This window comes from Mastigoproctus giganteus, chromosome 6 (genome assembly GCF_048544385.1).
Source record: "Mastigoproctus giganteus isolate SK-2022 chromosome 6, ASM4854438v1, whole genome shotgun sequence".
In the NCBI taxonomy this organism is placed as follows: Eukaryota; Metazoa; Arthropoda; class Arachnida; order Uropygi; family Thelyphonidae; genus Mastigoproctus; species Mastigoproctus giganteus.
In genome coordinates this window covers 67,646,792-67,669,832 of record NC_143580.1, presented here as the reverse complement: position 1 = coordinate 67,669,832, position 23,041 = coordinate 67,646,792, and the positions used below count along the sequence as shown (strand labels likewise).

Below are 23,041 nucleotides of genomic sequence, written 5' to 3'. Positions count from 1 at the left end.
CAATCACCTCACAGGTACTGTGAGGTGATTGATCCAGCTGAGTAGATGCTGCAATTTAGAGAACTGAAGCCTCTCCTGGTAAGAGTGCCCTTTTGTTCCCCTCACCAATCTCATTACTCTTCTCTGAACCCATTCCAGAATCTCTATATCCATCCTAAAGTGAGGCCTCCAGTATTGTACTCTATGCAGTACAATGGCATAATACCTCCTTATCCCTGCTAGCAAAATTCCTGTATATCATTGACAAAACCCCATTCTATTTATGTGTATTATTTTTTCAAATGGCTACTAAGTTATTTGGACCTAACTACTTAATAAACAGAATTTTCAGGTATTTCTTTTGGCCTAGGGGTGCCATGAAAAAATTACTGAGACACTAAGGGCACTGTGAACTGAGAAAGTTTGGGTACCTCTGCCTTAACACATTGGTCAGACAAGATCACCCCTTAAGGATGTAGTGCAGGATCACTATCATTATTATAATATCATCACTACCATTATTTATAATAACATTACTATCACCATTGTACAAGTTAGTGCAATTGCATCATTTCAGTACATAGCCAACTACTTAAGTAGTTGGCTATGTACTGAAATGAATGTAATTGCACTAATTTGTACATTAGTTAAACTCTTTACATAACCTGAGGCTTTAGCCCTAAACTATACAGTAACATTACTAACACCTTGATAGTAATGATATTATAAGAGACTTACAACATAGCTATTGAAATGGTTTTTATTATTCATAGATTCTGTAAGACTTCCAAGTCCACATTTGCCCAATCACCCTTAGATCCTATTTTATGTGTAGTAAACATATTTAAATATGAAATCAAGAAGAAATGGGGAATTAAATTAAGAATGTGAATGTTGTAAAAGATATATGTACATCATAAATAATTTCAAATAATAATAATAATGATGATGCTAGTAAGACTAAATTAACTGCCACTGAAATAAATTGGATGGTATCCCACTGATGGGCACTAAAACCAATTATTGTGAAATATCACGATAAGGCTCCAGTGTACCGGCACAACAAATTAATATTTTTTGTGTTGGTACATTAGAATATTATTTTAATATTTCACAAAATTCGATATTGACAATGGGATAGAAGGCTTGATGTTAAAATTTGCATACAACATAAAGAGTGGTAGAGTAGTTAATGATCAGTACCAAGCACAACTCCTTCAGGATGACTTGAACATGCTGCAAGAATGGTTAGAAAAGTTTAATGCAGTAAAATGCAAGGTGTAGCAACTTGTGGAATAGCAACCCCAAAATAAAACCCCAGAATTAAAAACAGTAGAGGAAGAAAAGGCTCTTGGAGTTATAATACAGGCAGATATGAAGTTTTCTGAGCAGTGTAAACAGGTAACCAGGAAAGCCCATGGTGTCTAATTGATGATTTATCGAACATTATCCTATGGAGATCATAGTCCCACTGTATAAGGCAATTGTAAGACCACATTTGGAATACTGTGTTCAAGTATGGAGACATCTGAAAAAGACACTGAGCTTCTTGTAAGGGTCCAAAGTTGGGTAACTCACATGATAAGATCGGCAAAAGGGCGATCATACGAGGAAAAACTGATTATGTGGGCTACACAGCTTGGTGGCCAGGCACCTTATAGAGGTGATCTGATTGAAATTTATAAGGCTCTGTGAGGAGTTAGTAAAATTTTCACTGTTATAGAGAATTCCAGAATTCAAGGGCATAAATTCAAATTATAGGGGAAGAGGTTTAGACTAGATTGTGGAAAGTTTTTCTTTTAGCCAGTGAGTTGTTGATTGCTGAAACAGGTTGCCTTTACAGGTAGTTGAGGCTGACAGTTTGAATAAATTCAAAGGTCAACTGGATAGTTACTAATGTGAGGTGGGAAGCAAATAATTTGTATTTTATTATATACTTTTTTTTTCCTCTGGCAAGTACAGCAAAAGCCTGTGGCTTTCTTACACTATATAGCTATTACTATTACTAATGATTTTAAATTAAAATACATAGAAGTCCATAAGACAGCAATGAATGTTGGGATCACAGCATTTCAATATAGCTAAACAAATCAGTGTAATACCAATTGAGAATCTAACTGATCAGTGCAATAATGAAACTGATTTGAATAACTGCAGCTCTTATGCTGTGAAAAATCAAGCGCCAGAATACACCCACAGGACAATTCCTGATTACCAAAGAGAGGAAGTATAAGTAATGTACTAAGGAATTTGTAACTATAAGAGCTACAGTTTGTCAAAACAAGTATGTAAATGATGTGATTGCATCAGTCTTGTTGCCTTGTGGTCTTCTTAGGTGATGGGGCTCAATGGGAGATTTTCTTTCTTTTTTTTTTTTTTTTTTAATTTATAATCATTGTTACTGGTGAGGTTATTATTATCTTTTCTTATAATCATTCCTGAGTCTCAAGTATCTATTTTGTACAGGAAATTTGCAAATTATGAAATATACAAATTTTTTTGGTTTAGAAGGTGGTCAATAATTAGCCTAGAATTTATATCCTACATTTTTTCCGAACTATGGACACATGAACGAAGCTAAAAAAATTTTCATAGGGGAATGACAATCAGATATAATTGGGGCAAAAATGTCTGTGGGGCAATATATTTTCTCGGGAATTAAACTTTCTTAAGTAAACATATGGCAATGTGCTGAAGAATAAAAGTCCAGAAGTGACACTGAACCCAAGAAACGACTAGTTGGTGTAAAATACAGCCTATGTACCACCTTGAGGTGGCTGCTTACTTCATCTTGTCATCAGATCCTAGAACAGAGGTGTCAGACTCTGACAGAACTGCATGCCACCAGTTTGACATGCTAATGGGCCATACTATTGTGCACAAAACACATCAGTGGGGCATTTATTAAAAGAAATATATTAAATATTTGTATGTTCTCCTTATCAGTAATATGCCATTTCTTTAGCAGCAGCATTTATATTGCTGGCAATGAATTTCATATAATTTATCCATTTTATTTAAATTTTATATTAGTGTATCTCCTTTAAGTATTGGTATTTACTGATATTTCAAATATGATTAATACTATTAACCTATAAAACCATTTGTGGGCCGCGCATGGCCTGCACTGCTGCTAGTTTTACATGCCTGCTATAGAGAATTTACGTTTGAAGCTGTGAACATCCCTAGACAAACTGATGTGTTTTCATGTCATGTAGTGAGCTGCATGCTCTTCCACAAATATTTGTGAAAAGGTCACAGCCCACAAGCCTTTGACAACAAAAAGAAATAACACCTTTAATTAACGTGGTGTAAAGCAGTGGTCTCCAAACATTTTTGGTTGTGCACCCTTAGTTTAATTAAAAGGACTAGCATGATCATTAGTAGAGGCACATGATCCAAGAAAGCTAGCTTATACAGCATCAGCCAAAAAAAAAAAAAAAAAAGAAAGAAAAAAACAACTCTTCCCATTTCACTGATCCATTCATTCCAAATGTTTGTCTAGTTCTGCCTTGAATTTATTTATGCTATCAATTTCCACGACAACTGATGGAAGTTTGTTCCAGCAATCAACTACCCACTGGCTAACGGCAAACTTCTGCACATCTGTTCTGCAACTGTCTTTCCTCAGTTTGAATCTATGCCCCCTCAGGTTTGTATTCTGAGCAAGAGGGAGAATCCCATCAGCATTAAGCCTGCTCAATCCATTAAAGATCTTATACACTTCAATAAGATTGCCTCACAGATGCCTAGTCTCCAGAAGCTGCAATTTGCAGAACTTAAGCCTTTCTTCATAAGAGCACGCCTTTGTTTCCTTCACCAGTCTTGTTGCCCTTCTCTCTACTCATTCTAGCAACTCTACATCCTTCCTAAAATGAGGCTTCCAGACATGTACGTGGTACTCAAGGTGTGGCCTGACCATTGCCTTATACAAGAGGATAATCACCTCCTTATACCTGCTCACAAAATTCCTGTATATCATTGACAATACCCTATGACCTACTGTGGCAGCCTGTCTGCACTGCTCAGAAAACTTCACATCTGACTGCATAATTACTGAAAGGTTTCTTTCATTCTCCACTACCCTAAGTGTAACACCACATAGTTGGTACATTTCTCTGGAGTTACTGCTACCCATATGCAGTACTTTGCATTTGTCAATGTTAAACTTCAGTTGCCACTTATCAGCCCATCTACTCAACTTTTCCAGATCCTCTTGCAGCAGCATACTGTCATTACTGTTATTAACAACCCTGCCAACCTTTGTATTATCAACAAACTTTGACATTAAGCTTGATATACCTTCATCAATATCATTGATAAATATATAAAACAACAATGGGTCGAACACTGAGGGATACCACTAATAACATTAGTCCATGCGGAGCAGTACCCATTGACCACCACTCTCTGTCTTCTCCCACTCAACCATCCTTTTATCCATTAGTATTAGTAGAGGCGCCGCCTCCGTAGCCAGGTGGGAAGGAGCAGCAGTGCGTAGCACACGCTTCTTGATTAGACCGGGGTTCGAGCCCGTCACCACCAAATACGGAGGATGCGGAAAGGTCAGGAAATGACCACCGCATATCCCAGAGCAATATAGCCTTAGTTGCTAATGCTCCTAAAAACCAAATAACAAACAAACAAATTAGTAGAGGCATATGATGCAAGAAAGAAAGCTTATGCACCACAGCAAAAAAAAAAAAAAAAAAAAAAAAAACCGCTCCCATTTCACCCCTCCATTCATTTCAAATACCTGTCCAGCTCAGCTTTAAATTTATTTAGGCTATCAACTTCCAAAACAAAAGGTAGAAGTCTGTTCCACTAATCAACTACCCGCTGGCTAAAGGCAAACTTCTGCACATCTGTCCTACAACTGTCTTTCCTCAATTTGAATTTATGCCTTCTCAGGTGATTATTCTGAGCAAGAGGAAGAATTCCATCAGCATTGAGCATGCTCAAACCATTCATGGCTTTGTACATATTGTAGCAACTTGCCCTTAATGCCATACTGCTCCAATTTGTACAGTAGTCTTCCCTGTGCAACAGTATCAAAAGCTTTCCTGAAATCCAACTATATGATATCAAAATTATTTTTTGCATCCAGTTCCTTTGTGACCACATCATAGTATCCATTCAAATTCGTCAGATAAGACTTCCCCTCGACAAACCCATGCTGTGTCTAAATTATTGCTGCAGTCTTGTCTAAATGATCCTGCAAGGCTTCTTTAACCAGTGACTCCATTATTTTCCCTGGAACAGAAGTCACACTACCAGGTCTGTAATTACTTGTCTGTAGTTACCCTTTGATCCCCCTTTGTGAATTGGAGATACATTTGCACATTTCCAGTCCGTGAGGACTTCCCCCATTTCCAAGGATGCTCTCATAATTATGGCTAAGGGTTTGCTTACTTCCTTTGCTACCTCCTTCAATATAACTGGATAGATCCCAACCACCCTAGGTGCCTTTCTTATGTTTAACTTCAACAATTTCACCTTCACTTTTCTCTCAGTCATTACAAAACATTTAACTCCCTGTTAGAGTTTGATAAACATCTGGCCTTGTCCTCCTTAAATAACTCCTCATGTGTGAATGCAGATGCAGAATACTCATTTAGTTCGGCAGCTATGTGAGAATGATCATCTACAGTCAAACCATTGATATCAAGTGAACCAATCTGATTCATCTCCTTCCTTTTAGTTGACTTGGCACATTATAGCCTTAGATGCTAATGCGCCATAAAATCCTAAACAACCAACCAACCAAGCCCTTCCTTTTAGAGTTCATATAAGTAAAGAAGTCTCTGCTGTTTTTCTTTGCATCTTTTTCCAAAGATTTTTCATAATCTGCCTTCGTTTGCTTAACCTCCTTTGTGACTTGGTTGCAGACTAGCTCTACCATAAGCTTCTGTGTCACCTGACAATTTATGTGTGTCCTATGCATTTTTCCTCTCTGCCACGAGTTTCATTAGTTCATCTGACATCCATTTAGGCCTGAACTTAGAGCAATATTTCTTAGTTGGTATGTAAAACCTAGTAGCTTCCAAGATAAGTTCTTTGAATGCTTCCCATTTTGAATTTGCTGTTGGTAACATCAGCAGTTGGTCCCGCTGTATAGAATTTAAATACTGTCTCAGACCATCGTAGTTGCCTTTATGAAAGCAAAAACTCTTCCCTTTACCCCTGATGGTAGTTACCTCTTTGAGTAAATTCCACTTCAGCATACTGTGATCACTGCCACCTAGTGGTTCCTTTATCTGCAGATTCTTAATGCATGAAGAATCACTACTGATAATCAGATCAAGAGTACTACTGCCTCTATTTGCCTCCCGAACATGCTGATGTAGAAAACAATCATCCAATAAATCCACAAAAGCCTTGCTAGTGTGCGAGTGACCAACCCACAAGTTCCAGTCTATATCTGGGAAGTTAAAATCCCCCATTATAAGACACTCTGATTTACTGTATAATTGTTCATTGTACTTATCAGAGTCATTAGACATATAGCAAACTCCTACCCTCATTTTAGCTTTTCCAGTGCTTACGTCACACCAAATTGACTCAACATTGCACTGTCCATCTATGTAAACTGGATGCACTTCCTTAGATTTTATGTGTTTCTTAACTAACAGCATAACCCCTCTTCCCTTCCTATCTTGTCTATCCTTTCTGTACACATTGTACTCCCCAAATTCCAATTCTGCATCCCTTATATCTGAGTGGCACCAAGTCTCTGATATTCCAACAATATCCACCTTGGATGTCTTAACCAGCACTTCAAATTCATTAGATTTGTTTACGATATTCCTAGCATTGGTCTACATGCACCTGTTCTTACTCTTAGTTATTCTAACGGTGCTATAGAGACCAGCAACAATTATACTGCTGGCAATGAATTTCATATAATTTATCCATTTTATTTAAATTTTATATTAGTGTATCTCCTTTAAATATCACTATTTACTATTATTTCAAATATGATTAATACTATTAACCTGTAAAACCATTTGCGGGCCACACATGGCCTGGATGCTGCTAGTTTTACATGCCTGCTATAGAGAATATGAGTTTGGAGCTGTGAACATCCTTAGACAAACCTATAAGTGTTTTAATGACATGATATAAGTGTTTTAGAGTGCTGCATGCTCTTCCACAAATATTTGCAAAAAAGTCACAGCCCACAAGCCTTTTATAACAAAAAGAAATGCACACCATTAATTGGCATGGTGTAAAGCAGTGGTTCCCAAACTTTTTTGGTCGCGCACCCTTAATTAAATGAGCACTAGCCCATTTTAATTAAAAGGGCTAGTGCTCATCATGGAATAAAAAATTAAATATTTAAGTGTAATGTATTGTTTTATTTATAAATCATTTACATGGAAGGCATTATATCTAAAATCACATACAATTTTAAAAGATCACAAATAAAAAATACAAAACAAAATTAAATTGAAGTTCAAGTACAAAATGATATGAAATCATTAATGTAACAAGTGTAGTAAATGTAATGTAATACTATTTGTTTTATTTATAAATAATTTACATGGTACACATTATATCTAGAATCACATATATAAAATTACATATAATTTGAAAAGATCACTATCTAATTCGATGCAAAAATACAAAACAAATTGAAATTGAAATCAAAGTACAAAGTTGTATGATTCAAATCAACTGAACTTTTTAGTGGGAACAATGTGCTTGAATATTTTTCATTATTGCTGTATATCTTGATTTCATATTGTGGGACACAGCTACCCAAAGATCTGATTCCAAGTTAAGTTTATTTCTAAACGTGGTTTTAATAATAGCCATTGCAGAGAAAGTCACCTCACGTAGGTACATTGATCCAAATGGAGGGCAGGAGCAGCAGTGCATAGCACACGCTTCTTGATTAGACCAGGGTTCGAGCCCATGACCACCAAATACGGAGGATGCGGAAAGGTCAAGGAATGACCACCGCATATCCCCGGAGCAATATGGCCTTAGTTGCTAATGCTCCTAAAAACCAAATTACAAACAAACAAACAAATGTACTCGGCTGTCCACATGGTACAACAGGAAATGCAATTCATCGGACCAGACGACCTTCTTCCAATCACTCAAAGTCCAGTTTCAATGTTCACGTGCCCATTGTAGGCACTGTTGCCAGTCAACCGTGGTTAGCATGGGCACTCAAAGTGGTCTGCGGCTACACAGCCCCATTTTCCGGAGGGGTCGATGTACTGTGTGTTGTGACACATTACTCCTGTCACCAGCATTCCAATTATTGTGAGTTGTGCCACAGTTGCCCTTCTGTTGCCACGTACCATCCGGGAGAGCCTTTGCTCACCTCGAGCATCGATGAGCCGTGGTCGCCCAGCAGTCTGTGGGTTTCCCTCCTTGGAACACTTTCGGTAGGTACTAACCACAGCTGACCTTGAGCATCCCACCAGCTGTGCTGTTTTGGATATGCTCTGATTCAGTCGTCTGGCCATTACAATTTGGCCTTTGTCAAACTTGCTTAAATCCTCTGCCTTTCCCATCTGAAGAACAAGAGTAACACTGATTAACAGAGCTCAGTATCAGGTATTTTTTATACCATGTCTCGACCCATGCACGTGCCGTAGTTCACCTGCAGTTGCTTCAATTTGCATAATGACTCGCTGGTCATATTGTTTTGGCTCATCAGTGTAAACATAATTTTTTAAACTAGTTTTGTGCACTTATTTCAAATATGTTCTTGGTTTGTTCCTAGCATGTGGTTATCATAATATGATTGCTGTTAATAACAGCACAAGTTAAGATAATTTCATTACGAAACACATGAGAATGGTTACATTACATTTTTATCTTGTTTATAGTTTAAGCCCAATACAACTTTATACATATAGTTCAAATAATACAGTACACTATTTTAAAACAAGATATGTACACTTTAAAAATGTGCAAATGAATTCCATTGGTTCACTTTGTCAGGAATATCAAACATAACACAATATCAAACAGTAGTGTGTCAACATATGTTCATTATAAAAACCTTGGTAGCGATTTTTCATTGATATAATGTTTTGATAGAATCATTCCCCCTACTCATCACTCACTGTGACAAGTTTTTTGAGAAAGAAGTCTAGATACAAATGCAAGAAATAAAATTTCAGTGATCCAAAACATTTCCAAAAAGCCATTTGAAAGTCTGCCATGCTTTTCATCCTAATATATTAAGGCATTTTTCAAAACTTTCATCCTGTAGAAGCTGTCTGATTTGAGGCCCTACAAAGATTCCCTGTATCACTTTTTTTGCACTGATCTTTGGAAATTTTTCACTTAAGTAATGAAGTCCTCTCAAATTCTCTCAAATTTTGGGTATTTGAGTACACGTGAACAGGCGAAGTTTTTACAGCTCCAACTAATAGAGAGGTTTCCTTAAATTTTTGCCTTTTGATTAACTTAAATTGCCGTATTAATTTATTTTCTAGTAGTGTTTTATATTCCTAGTAACAATACTTTAGTTTAATTTGAACTTAGATAGAGATTTTGTAGGTTATTACTTAGTATCAGTAAGGGTATCTAATCCACGTGTTGGACAAGTTTTGCAGCTCCCGCAAATGCTAAGTTTTTAATTATATTTAGCCATTTTTTTTATTGAATCAATTGTTATATTAAATTATTTTCTATAAGTAGCTTATAGACCTAGTCAAGCTCTGTGATTTATTTTGAATTTAGGTAGTGCGATTTTGAATGTAATTAATACCTTGTGTCTGTAGATTTAACGTTCATAACTTGCCGCCATTGTTATATGATTCAACGAACACACTGAACTAGATAGCGTAAGGTTTAACGTAAAACTAGATAGCGAGTATAGTAGTATCAATTAATCAATAAAATTTTCTAACCTTATTAAATTTCATTGTCAATTAAATTGTACTTTTTTAACTAAATACATATAATGATATAGTTTTTACAAATGTTACATTATAAATTAATACATGTAACTTGACAGGAGGTAAGAAAGTCATATAACGTAACTCGGAGATAATATTCGATACTGAAATACATATATATAGTGTTACAACTGCATTGAGGTTTAAGTTTAGGGTTATATTTTGTATTGGAATTTTATTTGAAATTGAATACAAATCGCTCAGATCAGAGCAGCAAAGCAAAAGGCTCAAACTAATGGGAGTGCTGTGGCTCAGGAGAACTGAGGGGCCAGTTGTCCTCTGAATCACAGCCTCTTGAAATGCACTACTTGTTTTTGGAGCAATCAGGAATGGGACATGATATTGCCAAAGGGAATGTCTTTGTGTGCGCGCATGTTGTAAGGAGTGTGAGGAAATCAGGCACCAACTCAGGGTTGTTATGGGGCTATATGAGAGCTTGAAGGACAGGGTGGATGCCCTCGAAGAATTTAAATTGAAGGGCCTATCAAGCTCCCACCTGCCCACTTGAACATCACACAACAGCACTTGAACATCATACAACACAGCAGCAACCCCCAAGGCAGAATGAGCTGGTCCCAAAGGAATTAGTTGTTGTCAGTAACTCTATTGTCAGGGAAACGGGAAACATATTGTGCAAAAAGGATAGTTGGAAAAGGACCAAGGTATGTCTGCCAGGGGCAAAGGTTGATGATGTTGAAGAGCAGATAATATCTTTTCAGGGCACAAAGGGTGATATTGTTGTACACGTTGGCACTAATGATATTAAGAATAGGAGATGGCAGAATTACTTAACAAGTACAGGTCAATGTTGAAAAAAAAGGCGTGAGTAAGAGTTGAATTTGAAAGTGTGCAATTCTGCCCAGACACGATAGGAGGGAGTATATGATTAGAGCCCTGTCGATCAATTCGACCCTGGAGAAATTGTGCAAGACTCAAGGGGTAGAATTTTTCTCAGTGTGGTCTGTGCTTGTTAACAGGAACGACTGCTTCTACAGGGATGGGATACACTTAAATAGAAAGGGTGCAAGAATATTTGCTGATGCTATCGAGGCAGAGTTAGGTGGGTCGGAAAACTACTAGCTTGGGAGGATACATGGACTAATAGATTAACAGTAGCCACTGGCAGAGACAAAAGTGAATCTTGCACTGCATCTATTGAAATGAGCAGCAATCTGAAAAACAAGGTGCAAGTGATTTCAGAGACTGCTGTGAGTCATTGCAGGACAAGTATATACACAGGATGTGTTAGGGTAGCTAAGAATAGGAACAGGTGCTGCATGTATATTTGTCTGTACACTAATGCTAGTAGTTGGTAATTAAATTTGATGAATTTGAGGTGTTGGTCAAAACATCAAAGGCAGATATTGTTAGGATATCAGAGATGTAGTGTCACACAGATATAAGGAATGCAGAAATGGAATTTGGGGAGTAGAATGTGTACAGGAAGGATAGACAGGAAAGGAAGGGAGGAGGGGTTATTCTATTAGTTAAGAAACACACAAAATCCAAGGAAGGACAGCCAGTCAACGTGGCTGGACAGTGCAGTGTCGAGTCAGTTTGGTGTGACGTAAGCATTGGGAAACGAAAATTGAGAGTAGAAGTGTGTTATAGGACTAATGACTCTGATGAGTGGACCAGTAACTCAGAGTGTCTTATAATGGGGGATTTTAATTTCCCAGATATTGACTGGAATTTGTGGGTTGGTCACTCACACACTAGCAAGGCTTTTGTGAATTTATTGGATGATTGTTTTCTTCAGCAGCATGTTCGGGAGGCAACTAGAGGGAGTAATACTCTTGATCTGATTATCAGTAGTGATTCTTCATGCATTAAGAATCTGCAGATAAAGGAACCACTAGGTGGCAGTGATCACAGTGTGCTGAAGTGGGATTTACTCAAAGAGGTAACTACCATCAGGGGTAAAAGGAAGGGATTTTGCTTTCCTAAAGGTGACTATGGTGGTCTGAGACAGTATTGAAATTCTATACGGTGGGACCAACTGATGATGTTACCAACAGCAAATTCAAAATGGGAAGCATTCAAAGAATTAATCTTGGAAGCTTCTAGGGTGTTCATACCAACAAAGAAATATGTTCAAGATTTAGACTGAAATGGATGTCAGATGAACTAATTAGACATGTGGCAGAGAAGAAAAATGCATGGGATACATATAAATTAACAGGTGGCACAGAAGCCTATGATAGATATAAGCTGGTCTGTAACCAAGTCACAAGGGAGATTAGGCAGACAAAGGCAGATTACTAGAAATCTTTGGCAAAGTATGCAAAGTAAAACAGCAAAGAGTTCTTTACTTATGTAAACTCTAGAAGGAAGGAGATGAATCAGATTGGTCAACTTCTATCTATGGTTCAACTGTTGATGATCCTGCTCATGTAGCTAACAAACTAAATGAATATTTTGCATCTACATTCACACATGAGGAGATATTCAGGGATGGGGAATGCCAGAGGTTTTTAAACTCTGGAAGTAAGCTCGATAATCTTGTAATAACAGAGTAAAGTAGAGGAAAAATTGTTCAAGATAAACACACATGAAAGGCACGTGGGGGTGGATGAAATCTATCAAGTTATATTAAATGAGGCAGCAAAGGAAGTAAGCAAACCCTTAGCCATAATTATGAAAGCTTCCTTGGACTCAGGAAGGTACCCGTGGACTGGAGATGTCCAAATGTGACCCAAATCCACAAAGGAGGATCAAATGGAGACACAGGTAATTACATACCTGTTAGTTTAAATTCTGTTCCAGGAAAATTAATGGAGGCACTGGATAAAAAAGCATTGCAGGATCATCTAGAAAAGACTCCAGTTATAGCACGGACACAGCATGGGTTTGTTAAGGGGAAGTCTTGTCTGACCAAATTGATTGGATACTATGATGTAGTCACAAAGGAACTGGATGCAAAGAATAATTTTGATATCATATATTTGTATCTTAGAAAAGCTTTTGATACTGTTGCACATGGAAGACTGCTGAACAAATTGGACCAATGTAGCATTGGAGGCAAATTGCTGCTATGGATAAAGGGATGATCGAGTGGGAGAAGACAGAGAGTGGTAATCAATGGACACTGCTCTTCATAGACTAATGTTATTAGTGGAGTACCCCAGGGTTCAGTGTTGGGTCAGTTGTTTTCTGTATTCATTAATGATATTGACGATGGTATATCAGGCTTATTGTCCAAATTTGCAGACATTACGAAGGTTGGCAGGGTTGTTAATGACACTAATGACAGTACACTGCTGCAACAGGATCTAGAAAAGTTGAGCAGATGGGCTGAGAGGTGGAAAATGAAGTTTAACGTTGACAAATGTAAAGTACTGCTTATGGGAAGCAGTATTCCCAGAGTAACATATCAACTGTGTGGTACTACACTGACAGTGCTAGAGAATGACTAATGTTATTAGTGGAGTAACTTTACTCCACTAATTACTCCACTAATAACATTAGTCATAGACTAATGTTATTAGTGGAGTACCCCAGGGTTCAGTGTTGGGTCAGTTGTTTTCTGTATTCATTAATGATATTGACAATGGTATATCAGGCTTATTGTCCAAATTTGCAGACATTACGAAGGTTGGCAGGGTTGTTAATGACACTAATGACAGTACACTGCTGCAACAGGATCTAGAAAAGTTGAGCAGATGGGCTGAGAGGTGGAAAATGAAGTTTAACGTTGACAAATGTAAAGTACTGCTTATGGGAAGCAGTATTCCCAGAGTAACATATCAACCGTGTGGTACTACACTGACAGTGCTAGAGAATGAGAAGGACCTGGAAGTAATTGTTTAGGCAGATATGAAGTTTTCTGAACAGTGCAGATGGTCTGCAAGAGTAGCTCATGGTGTCTTGTCAGTGATATGTAGGAATTTTTCTAGCAGGGATAAGGAGGTGATTATCCCCTTGTATAAGGCAATGGTCAGGCCACACCTTGAGTACTGTATACAGTTTCGGGAGGCCTCATTGTAAGAAGGATGTAGAGCTGTTGGAACAAGTACAGAGAAGGGCAACAAGATTAGTGAATGGAACAAAGGGTTGCTCTTATGAAGAAAAGCTTACGTTTTTCAAATTACAGTGTCTGGAGACTAGGCACCTGCAAGGTGATCTTATTCAGGTGTATAAAGCCTTGGATGGTTTGAGCATGCTCAAAGCTGATGGGATTCTTCCTCTTGCTCAGAATAATCACCTGAGAGGGCATTAATTCAAATTGAGGAAAGACAGATGTAGGATAGATGAGCGGAAATTTGCCTTTATCAGGAGGTGGTTGATTGAAACTTACCAATCACTATAATAAAATTCTTCATTAGGCTAAGTTTGACATGGGGGAGATAGAAAAAAAATCTTCGTTGAATCCACTAATGGAACATACTGAACAATACTTGTTACTAGCCCATGTGTGCTTATTTGAGACTGTAGTGTCTGATGAAATGGTCGCAGCAGAATGGCTGTCCCACCTACATAGGAAATTTCCACCTGTCATTGTAGAAGTCAATAGCTTAAAATTTTTTGGCTGATTCTATATAAGCTTGCTTTCTTGCATCATGTACCTTTGCTAAAGCTTATGCTACTGCTAATTCAACTTACCAATCACTATCATAAAATTCTTCATTAGGCTAAGTTTTACGTGGGGAGGTAGAAAAAAAATCTTCATTGAATCCACTAATGGAACATACTGAACAATACTTGTTACTAGCCCATGTGTGCTTTTTTGAGGCTGCTGTAGTATCTGATGATGAAATGGTTGCAGCAGAATGGCTGTGCCACATACATAGGAAACAACAATATTTTGTGAACCCTTCTTTTATGCCCAGGTGCCCCCGTGGCCAGGTGGGCAGGAGCAGCAGTGCCTAGCACATGCTTCTTGATTAGATTGGGGTTCGAACCCATGACCACCAAATACGGAGGATGCGGAAAGGTCAGGGAATGACCACCGCATATCCCTGTAGCAATATGGCCTTAGTTGCTAATGCTCCTAAAAACCAACTAACAAACAAACTTTTCATGCCCATTAACATACAAATGACTTTGAGGTCACCACAGGTATTCCATTAGCATTAGTAGAGGCATATGATGCAAGAAAGCAAGCTTATGTAGCATCAGCCAAAAAAAAAAAAAAAAAAACACGCTCCCATTTCACCCCTTCGTTTGTTCCAAGTACCTGTCCAGCTCAGCCTTAAATTTATTTAGGCTATCAACTTCCACAACAAAGGATGGAAGTCTGTTCCACCAACCAACCACCCGCTGGCTAAAGGAAAACTTCCACACATCTATCCTACATCTGTCTTTCCTCGGTTTGAATTTATGCCCTCTCAGGTGATTATTCTGAGCAAGAGGAAGAATCCCATCAGCATTGAGCGTACTCAAGCCATTCAAGGCTTTATGCACCTCAATCAGATCACCTCACAGGTGCCTAGTCTCCAGACACTATAATTTGCAAAATTTAAGCCTTTCTTCATAAGAGCAACCCTTTGTTCCATTCACTAATCTTGTTGCCCTTCTCTGTACTCGTTCCAACAGCTCTACATCCTTCTTAAAATGTGTCCTCCAGACCTGTATACAGTACTCAAGGTGTGGCCTGTCCATTGTCTTATACAAGGGAATAATCACCTCCTTATCCCTGCTAGAAAAATTCCTATATATCATTGACAAGACAGACACCATGAGCTACTCTTGCAGACCATCTGCACTGCTCAGAAAACTTCATATCTGCCTGCACAATTACCCCCAGGTCCTTTTCGTTCTCTACCACTGTCAGTGTACTACCACAGAGTTGATACGTCACTCTGGGGTTGCTGCTTCCCATATGTAGTACTTTATATTTGTCAATGTTAAACTTCATGTGCCACCTCTCAGCCCATCTGCTCAACTTTTCTAGATCCTGTTGCAGCAGCGTACTGTCATTAGTGATTGCTGTACTGAATTGCTTCAAGTGGTATCTTCATGTTATAATATGTCTCATTTAGATGAACAAAGTGGGATGAAGACTGCATTCAGCTGATTGGGGATGGATAAGAGAACAGCTTTTAGATAAGAGAACCATTTCGTAAGAGAACAGCCTTTAAACTTCTCTATGAGAAGTCAATGAAAAGGTGCCATTCAGATGTAATGTATACTTGTGAACAAAATCACTAAAAACTCCACTGATATTATGGCAATAGCAGAGCAGACAGTTTACTATAAAGAATATCTCCAAAACTTCATTTCTTATTTGATGTTTTAAGTGAGAGACTCTTTCTCAAGTTTTTCTCAACCAAGTGTTTCTACTCTGGTCTTAAGGCAAGAAGTCCAGCTTAAGACAATTCTGAAAAAAAAACCGTGAGTTAGGGCTGAATTTGAAACTGTCTGCAATTCTGCCCAGACATGATAGGAGGGAGTATATGACGAGAGCCTTGTTGATCGGTTCTGTCTTGCAGAGATTGTGCAAGGCTCAACGGGAAGAATTTTTTTCAGCCTGGTCTGTGCTTGTTAACAGGAGAGACTGCTTCTACAAGGATGGGATACACTTAAATAGAAAGCATGCAAGAATATTTGCTGATGCTATCAAGGCAGAGTTAGGTGGTCAGAAAACTGCTAGCTTGGGAGGGATACACAGACTAATAGATTAACAGTAGACGCTGGCAGAGTTAAAGTGATTCTTGCACTACTTCTATTGAAATGCAATTGAGTAGCAGCATAGAAAGCAAGGCAATGGGAATTTCCAAGACTGGGAGTCATAGTGGAACAAGTAAATACATGGGCTGTGTTAGGGTAACTAAGAGTAGAAACAGGTGCATGTACACCAATGCTAGGAGTACGGTTAATAAATTCGATGTCACGCAGTGCAGAACTGGAATTTGGGAGTACAATGTGTACAGAAAGGATAGACAGGACAGGAAGGGAGGAGGGGTTATGCTGTTAGTTAAGAAACACATAAAATCTAAGGAAGTGCATCCATTTGATGTAGATGGACAATGCAATGTTGAACCTGTTTGGTGTGACATAAGCACTGGAAAAGGAAAAATGAGAGTAGGTGTCTGTTATAGGCCTAATGAACTGAGTTGTATAATAAACAACTGTACAGAGTGGGCCAGTAAATTAGAGTGTCTTATAATGGGGGATTTTAATTTCCCGGATATTGACTGGAGTTTGTGGGATGGTCACTCACACACTAGCAAGGCTTTTGTGGATTTATTGGATGATTGTTTTCTACATCAGCATGTTTGGGAGACGACTAGAGGGAGTAATACTCTTTATCTGATTATCAGTAATGATTCTTCATGCATCAAGAATCTGCAGATAAAGGAACCACTAGGTGGCAGTGATCACAGTGTGCTGAAGTAGGATTTACTCAAAGAGGTAACTACCATCAAGAGTAAAGGGAAGGGTTTTTGCTTTAGTAAAGGTGACTATGGTGGTCTGAGACAGTATTTAAATTCTATACAGTGGAACCAACTGATGATGTTACCAACAGCAAATTCAAAATGGGAAGCATTCAAAGAATTAATCTTGGAAGCTACTAGGCTTTTCATACCAACAAACAAAATATTGTTCAAGATTTAAGCCTAAATGGATGTCAGATGAACTAATTAGACATGTGACAGAGAACAAAAATACATGGGATACATATAAATTAACATGTGACACAGAAGCCTATGATAGATATAAGCTGGTCTGTAACCAAGTTACAAAGAAGGTTAGACAGGCAAAGGCAGAAGGTTTGGCAAATATTTGGCAAAGGATGCAAATAAAAACAGCAAAGAGTTCTTTACTTATGTAAATTCTAGAAGGAAGGGGATGAATAAGATTAGTCCACTTGATATCGATGGTTCAACTGTTGATGATCCTGCTTTGGTAGCTAACAAACTAAATTAATATTTTGCATTCACATTCATACATGAGGAGTTATTCGGGGAGGGGAATGCCAGAGGTGTATTCAACTGTGGCAGTAAGCTAGATAATCTTGTAATAACTGAGAGTAAAGTGTAGGAGAAATTGTTGAAGATAAACATAAGAAGGCACTTGGGGTGGATGGAATCTATCCACTTATATTAAAGGAGGTGGCACAGGAAGTAAGCAAACCCTTATCCATAATTATGAGAGCTTCCCTGGACTCAGGGGAAGTACCCATGGACTGGAGATGTGCAAATGTGACCCCGATCCACAAAGGATGAGCAAAGTGAGACATAGATAATTACAGAACTGTGTCTTTGTTAGTTTAACTTCTGTTCCAGGGTAATTAATGGAGGCACTGGTTAAAGAAGCATTGCAGGATCAATCTAAACAAGACTTCAGTTTAAACTCGGACACAGCATGGGTTTGTTAAGGGGAAGTCTTGTTTGACTAATTTGATTGGATACTGTGATGTAGTCACAAAGTAACTAGATGCAAAGAATAACTTTGATATCATATATTTGGATCTTAGGAAAGCCTTTGATACTGTTGCATGTGGAAGACTGCTGCACAAACTGGAGCAGTGTAGCATTGGAGGCAAATTGCTGCTATGGATAAAAGGATGGTTGAGTGGGAGAAGACAGAGTGGCAATCAATGGACACTGCTCTTCGTGGACTAATGTTATTAGTGGAGTTCCTCAGGGTTCAGTGTTGGGTCCATTGTTGTTTTCTGTATTTATAAATGATATTGCTGATGGTATATCAGGCTTAATGTCCAAGGTTGCAGACGATACGAAGGTCGGCAGGGTTGTTAATGACACTAATGACAGTACACTGCTGCAGCAGGATCTAGAAAAGTTGAGCAGATGGGCTGAGAGGTGGCAACTGAAGTTTAACATTGACAAATGTAAAGTACTACATATGGGAAGCAGTAATCCCAGAGTAACATATCAACTCTGTGGTACCACACTGACAGTGGTAGAGAATGAAAAGTACCTGGGGGTAATTGTGCAGGCAGATATGAAGTTTTCTGAGCAGTGCAGATGGGTGCACGAGTAGCTCATGGTGTCTTGTCAATGATATACAGGAATTTTTCTAGCAGGGATAACGAGGTGATTATCCCCGTGTATAAGGCAATGGTCAGGCCACACCTTGAGTACTGTATACAGGTCTGGAGGCCTCATTTTAAGAAGGATGTAGAGCTGTTGGAACGAGTACAGAGACGGGCAATAAGATTAGTGAATGGAACAAAGGGTTGCTCTTACAAAGAAAGGCTTAAGTTTTGCAAATTACAGTGTCTGAAGACTAGGCACCTGCGAGGTGATCTGATTAAGGTGAATAAAGCCTTGAATGGTTTGAGCCAGTGGCGTAGCTATCATATAGGTAGGCAAGGCAATTGCCTCCGGACCTGATGTCTTTGGCTGTCTCCTCTTTTTGCAATATTCATTAATTAAGTAGGGGCCCGAACATGTTCTTTTGCCTCTGGGTCCGAAAAAGGGTAGCTACCCTACTGGTTTAGCATGCTCAATGTGGATGGGATTCTTCCTCTTGCTCAGAATAATCACCTGAGAGGGCATAAGTTCAAATTGAGGAAAGACGGTTGTAGGATAGATGTGCAGAAGTTTGCCTTTAGCCAGCGGGTGGTTGATTGGTGGAACAAACTTCCATCTGTCATTGTAGAAGTTAATAGCTTAAATAGATTCAAGGCAGAACTTGGCAAACATTTGGAGCAAGTGGATGGGTGAAATAAGAGGTTTTTTTTTTTTTTTTGGCTGATGCTATATAAGCTTGCTTTCTTGCATCATGTGCCTTTGCTAATGCTAATCTTTGGAAAGGGCTAGATTTCTAATTTGATTATTCAATGCATTCTGGGTAAACAGTTCTAATTCTGATTTCTCTTCACTGGATATGTACTCAGAAGCAGTTGAAGTTTTTAGTTCTCCAGTAGTTGAACTTTCATCACCTTCCATTTCATCAAAAAAATCTAGCCCATGCTATGGAAGTACCACAGTTAGCATCTTGTCATCATGAGGAATTGTCTCATTACTGAATGCAGGTTCAAATAAACAATTTTGTGCTTGTTTTTTGCTGAAAATCCTGTTACATTCACATTGCAAAGGTAATAATACCATCGTAGTCTTTTTGGCTCTCTATATATCATGGGTATGGCAAATGGCACATACTTTTTCCTTTTGTTTAACCAGTCACATAATTCATTTAAAAAAAACAGTACAAATAGCAGGTGGTGCTCATGCCTTGTTTTGGTTGCCTAGAGGACAGCCAATCTATGATAAATTTTTCAAATATCTATTGTGATTATACACTATTATGATTTAGTTAGGAAATAGCTGAACACAAACAGAATTTGTTGAGGCAGTTTTTACACTTTCAAGGCATGACAGTGAATGTGTTTTAATAATTCACCAGATCTTACCTGAAAAAATGTAAAATTAAATTATGAAAGAACAAGGATATTGATAAATTCAAACAGTACATATTACATATGATGTATAAACAAAAAAAATAATAAAAAATAATAATTATATATGTGTTGGTTAGCTAAATAGGTATGTGAGTGTTATAATCAGTCTCATCATGTTCATGTAATTGATCTCAACACAAATTGCTAAACATTCTAGAGGAAAACCAATAAGAGATCAATCAAAGATTTCAATCAGCATCAGAAGGTGTATCTAGTCCAGATATTTTTTTTTTTTTCAATGAAAAGTACTTGTTGACCTCTATAATCACTTACTCATTCTTTGCTGAGCAAAGATTGATTAATTAGCAGTAGTTTAGAAAGAGTGTCAAAAAAAAGTTGATATTCTTTTTATACTGCCAGCTATCCAGGGCATTCTCAGTTCTGGAATGTTCACTTTCTGGCATGCCAAAAAATTTCACAAACAGTGATGCTAACTTTCCATTTGAGCATGTGCAAATAGTACACAGTTGACAGTTGTAGCTATCTTCAGACTTCTGCTGACCTCTACAACAGCAATATAAACAAATACTGACTCATGTTATTTCAAGAAATTTTCAAGTTCTTTATTGATTATGGAAAAATATACTTTTTAATTATTAAAAAATATATATATATTTAAAACAGAATCTGGTTTGGATTAATGAAAGTTTGGATTAGCATGGGTTCAGATTACTGCACATGCACATTATAACCACATAATTTTTATTTATATTTGTTTTGTATTATCTATTTAAAGTGGTAATTCCTCTTAACTGATTCCTATCAGATCTTAATGCATGTTAGATTTATGGACGTATACTGTATTATGCTTTATAAGTTTTTTTTTCTATTACAGGTCTGATTCCCTTATTTCAATGTACACCAGTATAATTAACATTTTTCATTTTGTACCTAATTGTAATAACATGTTTAATAATATTTAACAAGGCTTTGTTTTTTGGATTTATATGAATACATTGATTTAAATTACTATCTTCTAGGTTACTTTCTATACTATAAGAAACAGTATGGAACCTGGAAGAGAGGCAAGTTCCAGCTCATCAGAATACATATACATTCCACGATCTTTACTGTGGCTCTCATTATCAGTTCTATATTGTAGCTTTTAACAGTGTTGGAAAGGGAAAACCAAGTGATGTGGTTGCTGCTAAAACTCAGGGAGCAGGTTGGTATAATTCATTTGATAATTTGCATAGACCTGTGTTTCTCAAATTGTGGATGAGGAACCCTAGAAGTATGTCAAACAATCCAAGGTATCTCAAAGAAAATTGCATTAACAGCAGACAAATAAAACTTCAGCTTTTTTTTTTTACATGAATATTTATTTTTTGAATCCTCACATACAGATTACAATGAAATTATATACATATCCATCACTGCTGTCTATTATACATCAGTAACTCAAAGGCAAATATTTGGGAGCAGTTTTTCTTAGTCTTCGACATGCTGATCTATCACAGTTGTGCTATACTGTAAATTTGCATTTTGTAAAATGGCTAATCTTATTATCTGCTTTTTTTTTTTTTTCAAATATTATTTGTTTTCATTCTGGCATATGTTCTTTACTCATCACTGGTTATCCACCATTTTATAATGCAACTTATCACACATATTAGCTTATTTTTCACTTCTAATTACTTGCATTTTTTGTGTACTTTTTTTTTTTTTTTGTAATTGCTCAAATTTTCTAATGCAAGTAATACATTAGAAATACCAGTCGAAATATTATATGCTATTTTTTTCTCAGTTAGTGTCAGCCTTGTGTGTTTTTAACCATGATGTTACATCCTTACCGGTCAGGTCTGTGTCCCCATTACTGAAAGTGTCTTTGTAATTTTTTTTTTTTTTTTTTTTTTTGGCTAATGCTGCATAAGCTTGCTTTCTTGCATTGTATGCCTCTACTAATGCCAATGCTAATCACCTGGAAAAAATCAAATTATGCATTAAAATCAGCATCATGAAGATGATTGGACTGGCCCCAGTAGCTAGGCAGCAGTCACTACCAGGACTAATAACTTTTTTTGAAGCATGTTACTGCCCAAAAAAAAAAAAAAAAAAGGCCCCAAAATTGTTGGGAGCCACTGGGCAACATCCTTTCCATCCTTTGATGTTGACTAAAGTTTTCTGGCTCCTTGTGTAACCAGCATTATATTCAGAGTCCTCCAGCACACGGGCACCTCCGTAGCCAGGTGGGAAGGAGCAGCAGTGCATAGCACATGCTTCTTAATTAGACCGGGATTCGAGCCCGTGACCACCAAATACAGAGGATGCGAAAAGGTCATGTAATGACCACCGCATATTCCCGCAGCAATATGGCCTTAGTTGCTAATGCTCCTAAAAACCAAATTGTACATCTCCACATCTCCAGTCTATGGGTACCTCCCCTGAGTCCAAAGAAGTTCTCATAATTATGGCTAAGGGTTTGCTTACTTCCTTTTCTACCTCCTTTAATATAACTGGATAGATTCCATCCACCCCGGGTGCCTTTTTTATGTTTATCCTCAACAATTTCTCCTCCACTTTCCTCTCAGTTATTATAAAATTATCTAGCTCTCTGCCAGAATTTACTTCACCTCTGGCATTCCCCTTCCTGAATAACTCCTCATGTGTGAATGTAGATGCAAAATACTCGTTTAGTCTGTTAGCCACCTAGCAGGATCCTCAACTGTTGAACCATCAACATCCAGTGGACCAATCTGATTCATCCCTTTCCTTCTTGAATTTACATAGGTAACAAACTCTTTTCTGTTTTTCTTTGCATCTTTTG

At 37.7% G+C, this 23,041-nt stretch overlaps 1 protein-coding gene across 1 annotated transcript in view; it reads left to right on the top strand.

The window, feature by feature from the left end:
* The window catches only part of LOC150084394 (cell adhesion molecule Dscam1-like), a 687,198-nt gene that overhangs the window by 495,679 nt on the left and 168,478 nt on the right, over positions 1-23,041 (top strand). The window contains 2 exon segments of the mRNA XM_090376030.1: positions 21,255-21,290; positions 21,293-21,439. Of these exon segments, the coding sequence (XP_090232156.1) occupies positions 21,255-21,290; positions 21,293-21,439 (183 nt within the window).